We start from the raw sequence: 20,591 nt of genomic DNA on the forward strand, positions 1-20,591 counted from the left end.
ATTAGTCAGAAAAAGAAAATGAAAAATGAGTCTAAAAAACTAAAAAAAAAAAAAAGATTAACATGTAAAAATGAAAAAAATGAGTCCAAAAAAACAGAAGAAAAAAATTGTCCAAAAAAAAAAAACCAAAATAATAAATTATTCAGAAAAAACAGATTATTTTTTATTTTTTCAAGTGAATTAAATATGCTTCCATACTTTTTTCCATAACCCAAAATATGAAACAATATTTATTTATGTAGAAATTATAGTTTTTATTAAACACAGTTACTGTATGTTGTGAAAAATGAGAAAAGTTTATATATTTAAAAAAATAAAAAAAAACAGAAGTTATGTTTACAGTGATGGGTGAACAAGTAGACAAAAGAGTAGAATAGGAAAAAAAAGCAGTTTGAACAATGAAGGCAAAATAAAATGCTCAAAATGTCAACTAAGGTAAAGATAAGAGACAGTAGGCAGAAGATCAGTGAGACATTAAATTACAGAGGATGTATACGTAGAGCGTGGATGTTTGTTCAATCATGTCTCATTTCTTAGATCTCACATGAGATCCAGAACAAGATGGGCGCCATGTGTCTCTTTGAAGTCCAAAGGCTACATTAAAAGCAAAAAGCAGGAAGAAGTGGGTCACCAAGTTTCCAGGGATTCCCTTCCATCTCATATGTTAGCCAGATGCTGCTGCGCCCCCCCCCACCCCCCGAACCACCACCTCTGTGATTGGCACATTTCTAAAGTCACATTTTGGTTTCTACTTTTAAAAACATTTAGAACTCATGAAATTAAGGATATACACAAAGATGAAGCAGACAGAGAAACGTTCCTTCCTCCCTTCTGATGATTGCTTCCCAGCTTTCATTCTATCATCCAGTTTTTCAACATCTGGGAGAAGTTCAAACCATAAACATCTGGGAGACGTCTTCCCGTCACACATTCAGCTGCCGACATCCATAGATTAGAGTTTAAAAAGGTACTCTTACACATGGTTTTTATTCTGTAAAGCCCAGGATGTTTCATCTGTGGCTGTGGAATAAAATCTAAATAACACTGAGAGGAAACATATGACATGAGTCGACCTGTGGAGATACCGTACGAGGAAAAACTAAAGAAATGTCAGGATTACATGAAGAGTTCAGACCTGGATGATTCACACTTCACAGGATCACATTTAGATTATATATAACACGTTTGATTCAATCCTGACATTCAGCATAAGACTTGATGAGATAGAAGAATGTTTATAGAACAGAGTTGTCCTTTTTGGTTGCTTTCTACTATAGAAATGTGACCGCAGCCCCCTGATGGCACATTTCAGGGACAAACATTGTACAACACTTTAAGAGATTTTTTTCCCAGTCCAGTTTTCTTTTTCAGTCTTAATCTTTTTCCTGTACTGTTTTTCTTTCTTTCTTTGTCTTAACTCTTTCTTTTCAGTAATGTTTTTTTATTTGTTTAAATTTTTTTCTTTTCAGCCCCATTTTTTTTGTCCTAATTTCTTTTTAGTCTTAACTTTTTTTTCCCAGTGCTGTTTTTTTTTTTTTTTTTTTTTTAATTTTGTCATGCTTTCTTTTTGGTCTGAACTTTTTTTTCCAGTCCTGTTTTTTTATTTTTTTTCCAGTCCTAATTTTTTTTTTTGTCTTAACTTTTGCTTTTCAGTCCTGTTTTTTTTTTTTGTTTTAACTTTTTTTCCAGTGCAAGCTCCTCCCACACACACCACAGGTGAAGGAAAGCAGCAGTTTTCTGAGCGGCTGGAGGTAAAAAGAGAAGACGTTCCTCAGGAATCCCTCGCTCACGCAGAAAATCCCAAAATTCTGATTCTATAATGATGGAAATAGTAACAGATGAAACAGAAGGGACGGAGAGAAGAAAAAAAACCGGACTGGGAAAAAAAGTTAAGACCAAGATAAGAATCAAGACAAAAAAAAAAAAACCCAGACAGAAAAATTAAGACTAAAAATTAAAAAAAATAATAATTCTACAATTGTGATTTGTATTTTCTTCCTTTTTTCCCCAGTGTTTGTTTTGTTATTTTATTCCCAGTGGCCCTAATCATCTACCATAAACTGTATTTCCCTTTGCATTCATAAACTAAACTGAACTAAACTCATGCCTTGAAAAGGAAAATAAAAGAATCACACGTTTATCAACCACAACAGCTCATTTACCCAGGAATCCCATCCCTGGTTGAACAGAAGAGAGAATATTACACATATAGTGAAGGTTGAACGGGTTACACAGATATTAGATATTAACAGTAGAATTTGAGGTCATAAATTAAAAAATATCTTTAAGTCGTGACATTTGTAATATGTAGAAGGTTAGATATTACAGACATCTCAAAAGTCAAATATTTAAGATTAGTTCAAGGTTGACATCAATGCCATGAGGACATTCAGAAATAGTCTCTAGCAGGAGCCCAAACATCAGGGCTTGTTAACACTAAAAAACTGATACTAGGAATATAAACCTTTTTAAACGCCTGCACAGGTCCAAATGTCAACTTAATATTATAAATTACATTACAAAACTGATGCATGGGGCGCACACCTACAAGTTCAATAAAAAGCTTAAATAATTAGACTTCAGGGCAATATTAAGAGGCTTAGCTGCCACTGTAATTATGGTTGCATAAATGTTTTAGAGTCATTAATTAAAAGTGACTTTGGCGTGGTAATCTAGGCCATGACTGCTTTTCTATAAACAAACCAATATTAATTAATGGAGAAGCTGCCACGTCACAAAGCAACAAAGTCAAACATCTTGTAGGCTTTTCTTTAGTGTAATAGAACAATCTTAATATGATTTCAAAAGGAAAAATATTTTTTTTAAAAAAGGACGAAAATAGATGGAAGTGCTTCATAAACTCTGAAAATCTCAGAGCATGTGCACAATACTCAAGAAACAAGATTCCCCTCGAGCATTAAACCAAGAAATAGTTTCTTACAGTTGAGAGCTCAGTGATTTCTAGCAGCTTGACACGTTTATCTAAAGCGCCGTTTCCTTTTCATTCACCAGATAAGATCTGATACCATCCTCACAGCACTTTATCAACACCATCTCCTCCTTTCATCCCGTCTTCACTGTGACTACATGGATGCAAGAAACTGGATGAATGAAAAAAGTACTAACAGTTCCTGCACCAGAGAAGGAGAAAAAAAACAATACAACAGTTGGGGAGGCAGCGCAAAAACGACAGAAGAAAAGCAGACGAGAAAAAGAGTGAGTGATAAATAATCTGGTTGAGAAAACAGGTCTATAATGACCAGTACCACACCTAAAAAAAGAATCATTTCTAGATGGAGAATTTGGAATTGGATTATCCACTAGGCCTGAAACAATTAGTCGAATAAACCGACTAAATCAGTGGTTCCCAATCTTTTTTTGGGTCATAACCCCATTTTGATCACAAATTCCCGGGGACCCCAGAGACTTATAAAAAAAAAAAATATATATATATATATATATATATATATATATATATATATGTGTGTGTGTTTGTGAAATACTGTTACAAGTAGCCCTATAATGATGAGGAAGTAAAAGTATAGAATACAGTTTTTTGATATTATGTGATGGTGTTTTCATTCATACAAAAATATGTATATTTTTAAATTACTATTTAATTATAAAATTTTTCTACTGTATTTTTTTTTAAACTACATTTATATTTCAGGAAGTGAAAGTACAGAATACAGTTGTTTTGAGATTGCGTGATGGTGTTTTCATTTGAAAAACAAGAAAAATCTATTTTAAAAAAAGAAATACAATATATTTATATGATTTATATTTGAGGAAGTGAAAGTATAGAATACAGCATTTGATGTTTTAAAAATGTTCTAAAAAAATACAAAAATATAATTTTTTCTTCAATTATTTACTAGACATTTCAGCCGACCCCATGTGGGGTCACAACCCTGAGTTTGAAAAACCCTGGACTAAAGCCATTGAGAAAATGAGTCGATGCAACGTGCAATATAATGAGGACTTGCAGGCAGCTAACACCATGCACTTTACATTTCAGCATTAAGGCACTTTAATTAGCACTCTAGCACTTTACAATCAACAATGTATAATTGTCATGGTCCCCCAATTTCACTATCACATAGATTGCACATGGTTGTTGTTTATCTATCTTTTTTATTATCCTCTGTGTGTTTTATTTCATTACTGATGTTTTTTATGTTTACACTAACCTACTTATATTGGCTGTGTTCAAAATGTCCTACTAACGTACTAACCTGTCCTACAGTTGATATTTTTCAAACTCATTTAAAAACCTATTTATATGCTGTGGCTTTTAAACCGGACTGAGAACTGGCATTTTGGTTGTGTATTTATTTATTTATTTATTTTCTTGTATAAATTCCATAACCTCTGTACAGCACTTCGGTCAACGTCTGTGTTTTTGAAATGTGCTTTATAAATAAAATTGACTTGACTTGGCAAAGTTTGATGTCTAAATAAGTATGTAGTGCGTTCTCAAATAGATAGTTGGGCTGAACGATTAATTGCATTTGTAATATTATCGTAACATCAAAAAACGCGATTTTCTAATCACAAAGGCTACTTTTTTTCCCTTGTCCTGTCTTGTACTGTCCTGTTAAAGCTGGGGTACTCGATTGATTTTCTTTAATTAAAAAATATATATATATTATTAGCATCACATAGTATGTCCTCAAAGTAATCATTTCTGAAAAAAATTGTATGTCTGCATGCTGTCTGTGTTTTATAATTCATTATTTTAGTTAATAAAACCCCCTCCAGCTCCAATCACAGGATTTAGAGAAAGGAGGCGTGAGCAGAGCCCAAGAAGGAGCCTCCTCATTGGCTGCCACGATATATAGTGAAGCGTGTGCACGGTGCAAACTTGTTTTCAGTCTTGGACTAACTTTGGACGTGCAAGTGGCTGTTTTCCTTCTAGACAGGTAATCTAATGTTCCATTTTCCTATAATTTGTGTGCATCCTTTTGCGTGGCGACGTGTTTTACCGGTAATGCACGTTCGGCTGTCGTGTGCAATTTTGTGCATTTCCATGAGGGGAGGAGACTGGGAGGGATTATAAGAGTGGGGGGCGGGATTTACGGTTCAAATTCAGGCATGCCCCTCTGTCATGGTTCAAGATTCAGGTAGTGCAGCTTTAAGTTCAGAGTGTTTAAGAAGTGCATGTTCACATGTCTGATGAAACGTGAAGTTAGTTAGATATGTTGAAGAGGTAAAGCCACAGATCTGTTTGCTTTATTGTTGTAATCTGTGCTTTAAAATGTATATTTTAGATTTATTTGAAGTTTAAATAAATCTGAAATTGTTTATTATGAAACAGATTGATTTATTGCTTGTGTTCATTGAAAAATACATGCAATCATAATGCTGTGGGAAAAAAAAATCGCAATTAAATTATTCTCCAAAATCGTTTAGCGCTATTAGATAGTATGACCTCAAATTCAGATTGAGTATGCGAGAAATACCCGGATGTAGGGCTGGGCGATATATCGAATATACTCAATATATCGCAGCTTGTAGTCTGTGCGGTGTTGAAAATGACCATACCGTTAAACTCGCGGAGTTTTTTTTTTTTTTTTTTTTTTTTTTTTTTTAAATATCTTAGTGGCATTATGCACAAAAGGTGCACTTAAATTTAGTGTTGTTTTGAAATGTCATCTTAATGACAACATGCACAAAAGGGCACTATTTGTTTTTAAAATATTGTAGTGGCATTATGTACAAAAAGTGTACTTTAATTTTGTGTTTTGAAATGCCATGTGAGTTGCATCCTGCACTAATGTCTTGTTTTGAAATGTCTCTGTGACAATTTTGCACAGAACGTGCACTTTCTGTTGACAATTTTATGTTTGAGCCACTCACTGTTTAATAAATACAGTTATGTCAACTTTGACTTAGTTGTGATATCCCCTTTTTTGCATGAAAGTTTAAAATTGGCATATATTAATGCAGTATGATCAAGAATGTTTTAATGTAGACATATAGAATCATCATACTGGTGTGATTTTGTGCATCAAAGTGTTAATTCAAGGGTAATGCAAAATATCGAGATATATATCGTGTATCGTGACATGGCCTAAAAATATCGCGGTATTTATAAAAGGCCATATCGCCCAGCCCTACCCGGATGTATACCATACGGGGACATATTTTAAGTATGCATGGTGGGCACGCTAGTCGTACTCAACCGCCTCATGATGCATTGCGAGCAGAATCTAAAAATCAAACGTCCACTTTTCAAAATAAAAGCATCTCTTCTTGTCTTCCATTAGTTTTTAATGTTTTTGTAAATAAGGCTCGTGTTTTGACTTTAACCAGAAGTCTGCACAATGGTGCCAAAAATCTCTGAAATGTGTGAATGAAATGTGTCTACGTGAGTTTTCATGGATGAAATGAGCACATGTTGATATTCTAGAATCAAAAGAGATATTTAGCATCAGAGTGCTTCAAGTTTTTAATGCTGTAGGTTCCAAAATGCATCTTGGGAAAATTGGAAGTATACTTCAGTGGGAATGCTCATCATCCTACTCATACTTCTAGTATATGGTAGACAGTATATACTCATTGAGTTTGTAGTGTATAGTATGGAGTGTGACATTTCAAACAAAGCCATACTAGTTGGTGTGTTTACCTCGTCTGCACTGCGAGGTTTGTAATTCATAAATTTCTTTCAAATTGGATAAACAGAGCATTTCAGCAGGACTGGGATCAGCAGGTGTTTGATCTCCAAAAAACAAGCAACCAGCAGCACATTGAGAAGGAATGAGGGCAAGTCAACACAGTAAGAACAATGTGTCATATTTGAAACCTTGTTTTAACAAAGGTTAGATAGAAACCAGACCCTTCAAAGCAGACAGAATGTAATGAAAAACACAAGTAATGATCAAACCCCGTCATATCAAATATATCCAGATAAATTCACTGTTATTCATTCATGACATTTAAATCCAAGATCTCCTTTTAAAAGCAACAAATATCTACAAATGCACAACTTGTATGATGATCCCATATTTTCTCCATGAGTTACAAAGATGAATCACAAATTAAAGAAAACCATCTGTCCTGTGCTGCAGTATCTCGTGAGAAAAATGATTTTTCTCAAAATCTCTCTCCATTATTTATTTTAATTCAATGTTATTTATCAACAATCAACTATGACATGTGTCTAACATTTGTGCCAATATATTTACGGTGGTGACAGCTTGCCATTCACCTAAGTACAGTACGGCCATCACTCCACAAAGAGTTCTGCTCTGCCCAGAAGGAGGATTAAGCAGAAGTGTAGTTTAACTCCTGTAGTGCTGACCTGTCAAGCTGGATAAATATTTCATCTTTAACAAGGAAACACCATTGATTGCTTCAACTGTTAAATTGTTTGAAATCTCATAAAAGTAGAAATATTACGCAGTGTTTTTTAACTGCTTTGCCATCAGGATCTAAAAGCAAACTACGACCGAAAAAAGCAAAAATAATAAAATTCTAAATTTCTTTCAATGAATTGCTGCATTTGAACTGTACATAATGAAGGTTTTGCTTTCAATTACGGTAGCTTCTTTTCATTTTAATATCAAAACAAGCATATCAGGGACACAAAGACAGAAGCTTCATCTCAAAAAGGTAAAAGTATTCAAACAAAAAGTGTATTTTGATTAAAACGAATATATACAAGGAATATTTTCTTCTGATTAGCTCATAAATACGTGCAAAAAGTCATAAATTGATTTTGCCATGGCAAACGGAACCCACCAAGAACTGGTCTGAAAACACTGCCACAGTTAGGCAAAAGATTAAATGAATTATCACTTTTATTTTATTTTTTTGCAAGAAGAAAACATGCATTGATGTCGCCAAAAAATTGCACTTAACCTGAGAGAAAATATGGAGACAAAGGAATAAAGAAAAGAATAAAGAACACTTTAACACTGTTTTTGACAAATGGTCTAAAACCTTTAAAATGTCCGTATTAGTAGATCTATGCCTAAATAAACATTACTTTGCACCATATTTGTTTTATGAACTTTTAAAAAATGGAACTACTTTACAGTTTTAGAGCCTGTGTTCCGCCATCTTGAAATCATGTGGTTGATGATGTCACACAGCCCCACTGCCTGTAAACATCCCATTGTTTCCTAATAGAGTGAAGCATTCAGCCTGATTTATAGATCATTTACCAACTTGTTTTACTTTTGGTTGCTCTAAATAATCAGGAAAAGTTAAAGATACCGAAGTAAACCTATTTTGTTTACAGAAAGAGAATAAAAACAGACTGTTGAAAACACAAACCCTGAAGATAGAAGCCCTTTTGGGTGGGAGCCCTTCAACAGTCCATATTTTACTCGCTAACTTCAGCCATCAGAGTGTGTCAGCGCACTGTTTAAGGGAGAGTAAAGATCCCTTAGGAGAGCTCTTCTTCTCTACTACCAACCCACAAAGCTGGAACTGTCGACCCCCTGCGGTCAAAGATAATTTTTTGGGTCACAACTGTTTTTATCCTCTTTCCGTAAACAAAAGAGGGTTTTTAGAGCAACCAAAAAAAGCACAAATTGTAATTTTGACCAAAAAAGCTGCTAAATGATCTAAAAAGCAGGCTGAATGTTTCACTTCAATAGGAAACAATGGTATGTTTACAGGCAATGGGGCCGTGTGACATCATCAATCGTTTGATTTCAAGATGGAGGAACACAGGCTTTAAAACCGTAAAGTACCAATTTTACAAGTTAATGAAATAAATATGGTGCAAAATAATGCATTTTGTTAGCTATAGATCTTCTAATAAGTATATTTCAATTATTTTAGGTTACATTTGTAAAAATGCAAATAAAAATGTCCATAATGGTATTGTGTGTTTACACTGCCCTGTGTTTGCCTGAAACTAAAATCTGACTCTCTATGAGTGTGAACATGTTGCAGAGGTTAAATAATAAAACACATAACATCGTCCACGTAATGTTACTACTATAAAGTGTCCACTAGGGGTAAAAGCTTCCCCTGTTCCTCTTATAGCTCAACGAGGCCTGAGGACACGAGGGCATCAGAGGGTAAGAAATGGGCAAGTGGATGAAGTCCGAGGATGAAGTTAAGTGGAACTTACTTTGCCTCCAGGGCCAAAGCAATGATGGCAGCAGCCATTGGAGCGGAGGCCGATGTCCCGGTGTGACTGTCCGTACAACGCTGTCTTAAGTCTGTTGTGATCTGTGGATCAAAGAGAGGAGGAGGAGGAGGAGGGAGTTGAGGGAGGGGGGTGTAAAAGAGACATTTAGGGACGGAAGAGTGTAGCAAATCCAAGGTGGAGAAAGAAAATTGTTGATAATTGTATTTTAAAAAATCTGTTGTAGTTGTAATCATGGTTAATTAGTAATCAAGTTCAGATAATTGACTTTTAGATAAGGCTATAATAAGGTATAAAAACTAAACTTCAATCTCGACATTAAATTTCAACTTTATTCTCGAAATTTCATCTTTAATCTTGACATTTCGACTTTATTCTTGATCTGCCCAAAATTATTTTCTCCATCAAAATTGGCCCTAATCCACTTCCGTAGCTTTTAGCAGCTGAAGAACATTAAAGAATATTTTTTTTTAAATCAATGACTTAATGACACTTTCTGCTACTTCAGTCGCCTCGTCACTCATTACATTCAAACATTACATTTAACTTGGGTCTGACAACCACTCTTTACAATAAAGAACTTTGAGAAACCCTTACTAAATAAAAGTTAGGGTTTCCACGATACAATACCAATATTGCAGCCTTGAGTAATAACCAATATCAATCCAACAATATCAGCACTAATCATTCAAGCTTTTAATACTATTTTTTGTAGTGTGGAATATTAGAAAAGTACTGTTCAAATGATATTAATTAAACTGAAAATTACAGTCAGCAACAGTAGGTAGGAGAAAAATTGACCCATTTATTATTGACCAATGGGTTCAATACATTTATTCCTTAAACATAAGAATATTTTACCATTTCATTAAATAAAAATGTAAGTTTAAAAAAAGGGATTTTGAAGACCTTGAAAATCAACAAAAAATGAATTATATATAATTTTTTTTTGCAAAATAACCACTAGTTTAATTTAAATATAGGAATTTTCTATCAATAGAGTACTTTATTCTTTAAAATAAAAAGACCCTGAAAAAGAACCTCATCAAATCCAATAAAAACAATATATATCATATTGGAGATTGTAGATAAGCCGATACTCTTGTTATTCATTTATTGATTTATTTTTGCTGGTATCAATATCAGGTCGGGACACTCCCAATAAAAGTTTCCACAACACACATTTGAAAAGGGTAACATGGCTAACATACCTCTTTATTTAACAGCACTGCTGCTTCTGGATTCATTTAATTCAGTTAATTGAAGGGATGTCAATAATTTTTTGGAAGTATTTTGGATCCTTTTGGTTCACCAAAAGTCAAGTTAATATGTAAAATACACAAAATGCAAGCTATCCTGTAGGTGAAGCACAGTGTGCAGTCAACGCTTGCTCCGCACCTACGTCTTAACGGTGACGTGATCCTTACTATTTTGCGGTCGTAGTTCTCCCCGCTGCTGTAGGTGGTGGTCAGAGTGGATGAGCACTCCTCCAGGTACCAGGGCTTGTGTCCGCTCTCAGCAGTGCTGGAGATGGATATGGTGTAGATGGAGTTGGTGTAGCCATCACAGGAGCAGTGGTCTCTGCTGCGCCCGCCGTTTCCTGAAGCCCACACAAAGATGGAGCCGCGACCTTTCCTCCCCTACAAGGACAACGAAGATTCAGACAATGAACATTAAGAAACCAACAATACCAAAGCAATAAATGACAGATACCAGTCCCTGCAGGATCTCCCCTTAAAAACCTCTTGTAATAATTTGAGTAAAATTGCAGGAATTTGGGAAAAAATTGAGCTCTTTCAACAATTTGCGATCAAAAATTGGCAAGACCTGTATTCACAAGGCGAATACTTATTTGGAAATTGAAAATTGACAAAAATTACAACCTGTATCTGGATTTGTTGACAAGTTATATAACGCAGGAAAAACAGAAGACTGACCTTGACCTTAAATATGACCTTGAGCAAAGGTCAATGTCACACATTGAAAGGAAATGTTGTTCAATGGTCTGAGCACTGTCTTTCAATTTGTGGCCAAGTTATAGGGAAAAAAGTATTTTTTATTTGTTTTGTTTTTTACCTTGAGCGAAGGTGAAGGTCACACATTGAAAGGAAATGTTCAATGTAGCAGCCTGAGCACTGTATCTCAATTTGTAGCTAAGTTGTAGGGTAAACAATATGGTTTCGTTTTTCTGTGACGTCATGGACTTTGACTCCTACCGATCTTTTTACTGGTAGGTCAGACATTGAAAGGAAATGTTGTTCAATGGTACCAGTGTGAGCAATGTATCTCAATTTGTGGCCAAGTTATAAAAAAATATATATATATTTTTGGGGGTTTTTTTTTTACCTTGAGCAAAGGTCAAGGTCACACATTGAAAGGAAATGTTCAATGTAGCAGCCTGAGCACTGTATCAAAATTTGTGGCTAAGTTATAGATAAAAAAATATGTTTTCGTTTTTTCTGTGACGTCATGAACTTTGACCCCTACCAATCTTTTTACTGGTAGGTCAGACATTGAAAGGAAATGTTGTTCAATGGCACCAGTGTGAGCAATGTATCTCAATCTGTGGCCAAGTTATAAAGTAAAAAGTATTTTTAGGTTGTTTTTTTTTTTTTACCTTGAGCAAAGGTCAAGGTCACACACTGAAAGGAAATGTTGTTCAATGTAGCAGCCTGAGCACTGCATCTCAATTTGTGGCCAAATTATAGGGAAAAAACAAAGTTTGGCTTTTTTTTTTTTTTGGTGATGTCGTACAGCTTCGATCTGATTAAATAAAATACTCCACTTGAGATGAGCTTTTTTTTTTTAATATGTAAGCATTTAACTTGTACGATAAATATTCATAGAGATATGAAAAAAAAAAATTAGTCTGACACTTGACGCAACCTTGACCTTGATATTTTGGCTCCAAAAAGGTTGACTGCACATCCTTGACATTCAATTCAATTCAACTTTATTTATATAGCGCAAATTACAACAAAGTCATCTCAAAGTGCTATCAAAATATACAATTCATAATAAGAAGAAAAAACCCAACAAGATCCATTGCCCCTATGAGATGACATACTGTACGTGTCATTAGTGCTGCATTAATAGCCGAGGAGGAGTTCTAGGACAAAGGAGTTGCAGAAGGAAAAATAATAAGAACTCCTACAATTGCCCTCATGTGATATAACCACAAGAAAACTGTGAGCCCAGCAAATATTGAGGAGTTTCATTTAATGTGTGTTTTTGGAGGGGCTAATTTATCCACAACTAAATTAACTAGCATTAACTAAACAATTAACGCAACAATTCATGTTTTCTGTGTCATTTTTACTTTCTCCTTAGATGGGCTAAAGAGCCAAATTCGGCCCCTGGGCCTTGAGTTTGACACGTGAGCTAGATCAGTGGTTCTCAACTGGTGAGTCGGGACCTGTACTGGGTGGGTCGAGGACTGCTGGTCAAAAATGTTGGACTTGCCTTTTATTTTGAAAGAAACCTTTATTTTGACAGGCATGCTGTGAAATGCATGTTGCACAGGAAAATATATAGATTTATGTCTTAAAAAAATATTGTATATGTGTTTTCAACAAAAAAGATGATTTTAAAATGATTGCTGTAGTGTTTTGGTGAGATGTCGGAACAGTTTATTTCCATCTGTTCTTCACACATTGTTTTAATTAAATATCAAGACATAAATGAACTTTTCAGCTGATGTTTTCTTTGTCATCTTCAAACGTTGCAGGTTTGTGTTAATGGAGTAGGCAGAAACAAATTGAAAGTCAAGTGGGCAATGTTGAAATGCTAAACTAGATGTTCCCATAAAAATAAGGCAAAATAGAAAATATATGCTTAGCACCAAAATCATGAAAATACACAAAATGACTCATGGCACCCAAAACAACAAAAACCAACAAAATGACAAACACAAAATGAGACAAAATATACAAAACAACAGTGAATTTACGTAATAAAAACACAAACCTACAACAGGTATAAACAAAAATGACTCAAAAATCACGAAATTACAACAAACATACACAGAATTACATCATAAACCAACAAATTGACAAACACAGAATTAGAAAATATATACAAAATGACAGGGAATTCAGAAAATGAAAACATAAAATAACAAATCTAACAGATAAACAAAAGTGACTCAAAAAAATCACAAAATTACAACAAAAATAAACAAAATTACTTCAAAAACACACAAAATGACAACACCATAACAACAAAAACTAACAAAATATACAAAACAACAGTGAATTAACAAAGTTAAAACAAAAACACAAGCACAAACACAAGTATGAACTAAAATCTATCTATAAAAGCAAAAAAGGTCTGTGTGCGTGCGTGGGTGCGTGGAGCGAATATCTCCCAGACGCGGTATGAGTTCGACCTGAAACTTAGTCAACAGCTTCCAAATACCCCAAGTGTGTGCAACCGTTATTTTGAAGTAATTTGGTGTTGCAAAACGTCCAAAACACTACTTCCTGTTCCGGGTCATATGACGTCACTGTGTTGCAGTTTGTTTGGGTTTAAAAAAAAGTCAACATTAAAAACGTTTTTGTACTGTTAAAAGTAATTTAAGTTGATATTTCATGGTTATTTAAAATTATTCCCGTGATCCCAAACTTCCTTTAAATCGCATCACAGACTTCACTTCCTCCTCCGTCTCCATGACTGTGGGCGGCGGCTGTGCTGACAGCCAATAGCCGATCATATCACAAACTATCTGCTTCTTCAGACAGAGGACTGTAACTTTTTTGTGAGCGGATGGGTCCACAACACGGCTCCACTATGATTAACGTTTGTTCTGTGCAATGGTGAGTAGTTCTTCTTACATTAGTCTATGTGTTAAAGGGGACATATCATGCAAAATCCACTTTTTTAGCCCTTAAATGCATTTTGATGTATATTTAGATTGTTTAGAAGTACAGAAAAGTTCAAATTAGTCTCTTCAGGTGCTCCGTTGATATCTTTATATTCTGTTTTGGTCATATTTTTCAATCTGTTTCGATTTTTTGATTCTCTAGTACGTTTTTTTGAACAATGACGTCACAGTATTTGCAGCGGAACTGCCAAATTAGGACATCGACTCCAGGCCCAACACTTCGAGCAATCCACCATTCTGTTGTTGGATGTAGTAACCCACACGCTTCATTACACCGTCTGCCAGCATCAGAACCTTTTCGAAGTGCCTGGTTGAGTTTTATTTTTCATGGAAATGTACCCACATCTGTGGGTCAGGTCATTTTTGTGTGCGTGAAGCACTTCAAGGATGACTGCTTCTGCAACCTCCGCCAGTGTAAAGAAGGATTTGACCGAAAGACTTTGTCTGATTGAGGGTTCAATTCCTTCTATCTTTGGAGATGATGAACAGAGCACTTCGGTAAGCTGTAAATAACGCTAAAAAGTGTGATAAGACGTCCCTGTCATTGTTTTGTTAGCATTAGCAGTGGCTTAGCAGTTGCACCGTCTTCAGACTTCATATGTTAGCGCTGTGTGCTCGTTTTAGATCCTTGATGATATAGCCTACGTGATTTAATCTAAGTCTAAAGTTTTCATTAGTGATTTTATTTTGCCGTCTGTCTCCGAAAAGACTATTAAAATGCATTTCGTGACGTTAGCTTGGCGCTGGCGTTAGCTCGGTGCTTGTGTTAGCTCACTTGTTAGGGTTCTGCAGGTTCATCATCTTCATTTTCATCTCGCTCCGCCAGGTCCGACTCTGGCTCGAACATGTAAGGCTGGATGGACAAGTCTTCTGTTGTTGACATTTTGTAAATAACCTCTGAATAAAAAGTTCCTGCTCCACTACATAGCCATATCTCTTCTATCAAACTACAAAAATGGCCAAGCAGGGTGGAGTTGAACCGAGTGTCACCTCTGTAACCTGAAGAGGGGGCGGGGTACGAAGTGTCTCATTTGCATTTAAAGAGACCGCACCAAAACGAGTTGCTCTCAGAAGCACATCAGAAAAGGGGTAGAAAAGGGGCCTGTGGGGCTATAATAATGAGGAATTCAGACCCAAGCATTGCAGTTCCGCTTTATATATAGACCGCAACTGTATGATTTATATGTAAAAAGAAAGGATTTAAAACCATGATGTCCCCTTTAAGATGCTAGCAGCTACAATGTAAACGCACACACACACACACACGGCTGATGGCGTGTGAGAGTGCCGGGATGTACATGCTGAACGCACATAGAGCCGTTTACAGAGAGAGTTGCGACTTTGATGTTGCAAAACGTTTATTTTTCGTGATACTTCCGGGTCTCTTTTTTTAATCTCTCAACAACCTGTGACGGATTATGTGCATGGGCCCAGCTGACGAGCGTGTATGAGAGATAACCCACGGAGATGGAGGTAGGCGTGCACGCACGTGCACATACGCACAGTATTTATAATACAAATATACTAAATGAGTAAAATAAAACAAAAAACTAAACAATATTTATACAAAAAAATGCACAAAAACACAACAGAAAAATACACATAATGACTCCAAATTACAGAAAAATACACCAAACGAAAAAAATATTAAAATGAATAAAAAAAAACAAACATTTCAGGACTCTACACAAAACTTTTCCAGTGCTGACACTGGTGCGACGGGTGTAAGTAAAGTTGATGATCTGTAGATGGTCATTGCACAACGTGAATTATTTTAGGTTAACAAATTGTTATATCTTGATTTTATTTGTCAATCATTAATAGCCTCTGTAAAAAAAAAAAAAAATCTATTTATTCCAATAGTTTTTTTTGTTAAAGTTATAGGGAGCCATTGCAAAAGAGTCAAAGGGCCACATTATGCCCCTGAGCCGCAGGTTGCAGACCTCTGCTCTGGGATAACCACAGCTGAACATCTGTCCTGGCATCATACCTGTAGTCCATCCGTTCTGGCGTGTACGCGCTATCACTGAGCTCGGTACGTTCTTCCTTTTTACTGCTGCCCTCAATGTGAGCGCGCTCTCAGTGAAGGGCTCGTTATACCTGGCTCCGTTCATAGCGGAGCGCGCGCACTCCAAGGAGCACATTGGTGTTTATACTCAGTGCATTCACCGTTGCATTACCCGCAGAAAAGTTGCGTGAGCATGCACCGTCTCATCACCCGCAGCACTGATGTCAAGCCAGCCTCGACTCCGAAATCCTTGGTCAACCCAGCTGCCAGCCAATTTGCAGTGCCTGTTTATAAACGGCTTTACGGTAATCTCGCAGCGTGGAGAAAGAGAGAGAAAGAGAAGTGCACTCTGTGGGACGTGACAAAGCGCTCAGCCGCTCCGTATAAAATAACGTCACCCTATACGAACTTGCACGGATGCGACAATATAAAATTTTTACTCACACACTGAAAAAATACTCGCATATGCTACCATTTTGGTCGCAGTCTCGAGCCTCTATCAACTGCATGTCCCATAGATTTAAACCAGGGAAATCACACGCTATTTTACTTTGCACCCACAAATAAACCCCTTTATAACACAGAGTACAGAGTATGTACACCTCTTTGTACATCCAACCTTCAAACACACATTTGGCCATAATTAACAGCTCCACTTAAGCCCCCACTATATGAACACATACTTCCGACGGGCACTGTACTAGTTACTCTAAAAACACACAAACTGACAACAAACACACACATAATTACATCAAAAATTAACAAAACGACAAGATCATGACTACAAAACCATACAAAATAAGAGAAAAATACACAAAACAAGAACAAACACACACAGAATGAGAAAAAGTCAGATGACCATAAAAACAGACAAAACCTTTGTTCTCAGATTGGTTCTTACTGGCAAATGGTGGCCCTCAGATCAGACAAACACTTTTTTGGGCCCCATTATTAGAACAATTTTCCACCTCTGACTCGCAGAAGTAAAATCACCTTACTTGTGTCTCCACTCAAATACGTTATCCACAAGTTGTGGATCCAGATTTATCGTCACGTTAGTAATTAAAAGCTGCCACGAAGCTGGTTCTTTATTGAGACAAAGCCATAAAAGACATGTCAAAATGAGTGATACAGTGATTCACACCGTCTGTCCTGCAAACACACACACACGCGCACACACACACACACGCACACACACACACAGTAAGGAACAAAAGGTGGACTAAAGTTCCTCTAAAGGGAGCTTCTGTAAGGCAGCGATAAGCGAGCAATCCCGCCTGTACACACAGCATGAGGGAAGATCCAGGCATGAGCCAATGATAACAGATTAGAATGAAAGAAAGAAGGCAAAGAGTGGTGCAGATAAAAAGGTCAAAGTCCTTCGATACCAATCCCAGCTAACAATAATAAAAAAAGTTTTATTGCACAAATGGCATTAGGTGTCAATAATATGCAGAAAATCAGGAAAATTTTTTTTTCTGTTTTGATATTTATCCCAAAGTTTAATGACATTAGGGCAGCTGCAAGGGGGGCTCAATTTTTTTCCAGCTTCTAGTGGCAGCCCCCAAAGTAAACACAAAAAAACACAAAATGACAGTAGAATACAAACACAAAACCAGACTAACATAATCAAAATCACTCAAAACACACAAGATGGCTACAAGAATACTCAAAAATCTATGAAACAACAAAAATTAAAAAAAAAAAAAAAGAAAAAAGCCATTAAGCTAAATATTTGTTGGACAGGCAATTTTGTTTAAATTTACAATTCCCCGTGTTGTTAAAAGTTGCTACAAGCATGACACCCATCTACACATAGTCCCACTAGAATCACATCACTATTTTGTAGTTGGTTCTGATGTCGTGATTGTGCAATGTTACGGTAAATTATATATATTTTTTCTAAAACAAATGTTACCATTTATTTTGAAATGTGACACTAATTAAAATCATAAAAATCATACTTATGTGTTAACATTTAAGACTTTTGAAAAATTGATTTAAGACATTTTCATGACAATTAAGGCCTTATTTTTAGATTTATGAATTTAATACTTTTTAAGACTTTTTAAGGATCCGCGAGAACTCTGATTAAACCTCATCCATAGTCGTCAGTGAGCTGTGTGCGATAAACCATCTCATATACACATATTACACATACCAGCAATGCAGATAACTCACACATACATGACCCACCAACACACGCGTGTTTGAGGCGTGTGGGCGGACCCTCACAGCCAGCTCCTGGCAGTGGGGCAGACATCTCTCTCACCTCTGTCATAGACTGTCAGCTCCCTACACTGCAGCCTGTCAGCCTCTCAATTACTCCTCATGTGCACTTGGTTCCCAGACTTTACTTTCAGCTGTTTTCAACAAGCTGGAGGTCTGCATGACGTGTGTGGACCACTCCCGTCTGCCTCGCCTCCTCAAAGACTTCCATGTGCCTCAAACATGGCCAGAAACACGAGGGAATCTGTTTGAAAAAAAAGCTGCGTGTGATGGAGTTCACCCCCCTTAACCTTAATTACAGCTGTTTGAGCTATAGCTGAGGTGAAGCACAGCATCTGCTTTGCATTATGGGAAACAGACCATGAACATGTAAACTAATTTATGGTAATGGTGCAAAGCTCTAATGTCAAAAAGATACACAGCAGCTTAAAGTACACACACACCTGCTTGTGTAAGTGTGTTGCCATTTCCGCCCTTATGAATGTCTGCAAATGAAAATCAAATTTATTTCCTAATGTTTCTGTGAGTATGGCCGTGTTCGCAATGTCACAATCTGTACTACACACTACAAACTCAATGAGTATATACTGTCTACTATATACTATTAGTATGATGAGGATGGTGACCGTTCCCACTGAAGTATACTTCCAAGATGCATTTGGAACCTACAACGACAAAAACCTGAAGCACACTGGGGCTAAATATCTCCATCTTTGAAAGCTCTGAAAACATTTCAAGTGAGAAAGGGACCAAGTAGAATATCAACATGTGCTCATTTCATCCATAAAACTCACGTAAACACATTTCATGCTGACATTTCTGAGATTTTTGGAGACCCTCCACTGTGCTACTGACTAAACGTCCTGTTAAAGCTACAGTTTGTTTTGAAACTGAAACCGAAACTTAGCCTCCTTTACCGGTGGTTTTGTGAACGCTCTTAGTGACTTTTTTATCGAGAGAGACTAGTGACAAATGTATGGACTTTATCTTCAAAGCCGCTTAAATAAGCTTCTCTATTTGTGCCGCGTTCACACCTGCTCAGCATGAAAGCATCCGCAGGATCGAAAAATATTTTCCCCATATTCGCTTCATATGTGAGTCTGACGCGAACATAAAAAAGGGGCCAACACTGCCTTTTTTTTCACCATCAACTACGGAGGACCCCAGTAAAATCGCTGCTCTTCACCTTCTGTGGAAGCTGAGGTGCCGTCAAAACGCTTGACGTCATCAAACTTCATTTACAGGGCCAGGAGACAAAGATGAGATTCACTGTCCACTCAGAACCCAGTTTGGGTTACAATATGCTCAAAAATGATTATGGATTATTGACCAAATGATGACAAAAAAAAAAACAAGAACTTACATACTACAGCTTTAACTTCCAAACAAGAGCCCTATTTACAAAAGTGTTAAAAACTAATGGAAGACAAGAAAAGATGCTTTTGCTTTGAAAAGGGAGTGTTTGATTATTATCTTGAAGCTGTTCCCAGGATGATTTTACATTCCCCTCGCAATGCATCATGGGACAATTGAGTATGACCAGTGTGCCCACCATGCACACTTCAAAAATGTCCCCATATAGTATACACCCGGGTATTTCTCACATACTCAATCTTTCCATACTATCTAATGTAAACGTACTACATACTCATTTTGACGTCAGACTTGGTGCGAGTAGTACGTTAGTATGACATTAACAACACAGCTATAGTGTCTACGTGTGCTCACTGTGCGGATGCCATTCTCAAAGGCCTGCCTGGCCAGAGACGCTGGTCCGTCCACAGTCTTCCCGTCGTCGTCTGGGCCCCAGCTGGCGCTGTAGATGTCTATGTGCTGTGGGTGGAGGCTCAGAGAACGCGCCTCCACCATGTCCGTCACGTCCCCATCCAGCATTCGCACTCCTTGCACATAAAAACAACAATAGAATACTTAGTCGCAGTCCATATGTTACGTCTCCTGCATTAACAGAAACAGGTCATAGTTTTACAAAAAAGAAAAGGAAACATTAAATAAAGGCAAATCTCTCACCTCCTATTCTGGCATTGTAAGCAATTCCCACAATGCAGTGGGAGTTGTTGGCAGCTGCAGCGACTTCCCCAGCACACCGTGTGCCATGTCTACAAAGAGAATGGGAATCAGTGGATGGCTCATTGTATGCATATTTCTCAACAGGACCATGGACACACACTCATTAACTCAGTGTTTTTTAACCTTGGGGTCGTGACCCCATATGGTGTCGCCCAGAATTCAAATGGGGTCACCTAACATGTCTAGTAAATAATAAAAAAAAAAATCTGATTAAATTTATATTTTTCTAAATTTTTAGATTATTGTTCTTTTTCAAATCAAAACACCACATGCTGTAT

General features: G+C 36.6%; 1 protein-coding gene across 3 annotated transcripts in view; it reads right to left on the reverse strand.

The window, feature by feature from the left end:
- pcsk5b (proprotein convertase subtilisin/kexin type 5b) overlaps nucleotides 1-20,591 on the reverse strand; it is a 162,241-nt gene that overhangs the window by 82,812 nt on the left and 58,838 nt on the right. For all 3 annotated transcript variants that reach the window (XM_028456388.1, XM_028456390.1, XM_028456389.1), the window contains exons 6-9: nucleotides 20,254-20,342; nucleotides 19,954-20,126; nucleotides 10,534-10,746; nucleotides 9,089-9,189 (exon numbers count right to left, since the gene is read on the reverse strand). In XM_028456388.1, the coding sequence (XP_028312189.1) occupies nucleotides 9,089-9,189; nucleotides 10,534-10,746; nucleotides 19,954-20,126; nucleotides 20,254-20,342 (576 nt within the window). The remainder of the gene's footprint in view (nucleotides 1-9,088; nucleotides 9,190-10,533; nucleotides 10,747-19,953; nucleotides 20,127-20,253; nucleotides 20,343-20,591) is intronic.

Source organism: Gouania willdenowi, chromosome 9 (assembly GCF_900634775.1).
Source record: "Gouania willdenowi chromosome 9, fGouWil2.1, whole genome shotgun sequence".
In the NCBI taxonomy this organism is placed as follows: Eukaryota; Metazoa; Chordata; class Actinopteri; order Blenniiformes; family Gobiesocidae; genus Gouania; species Gouania willdenowi.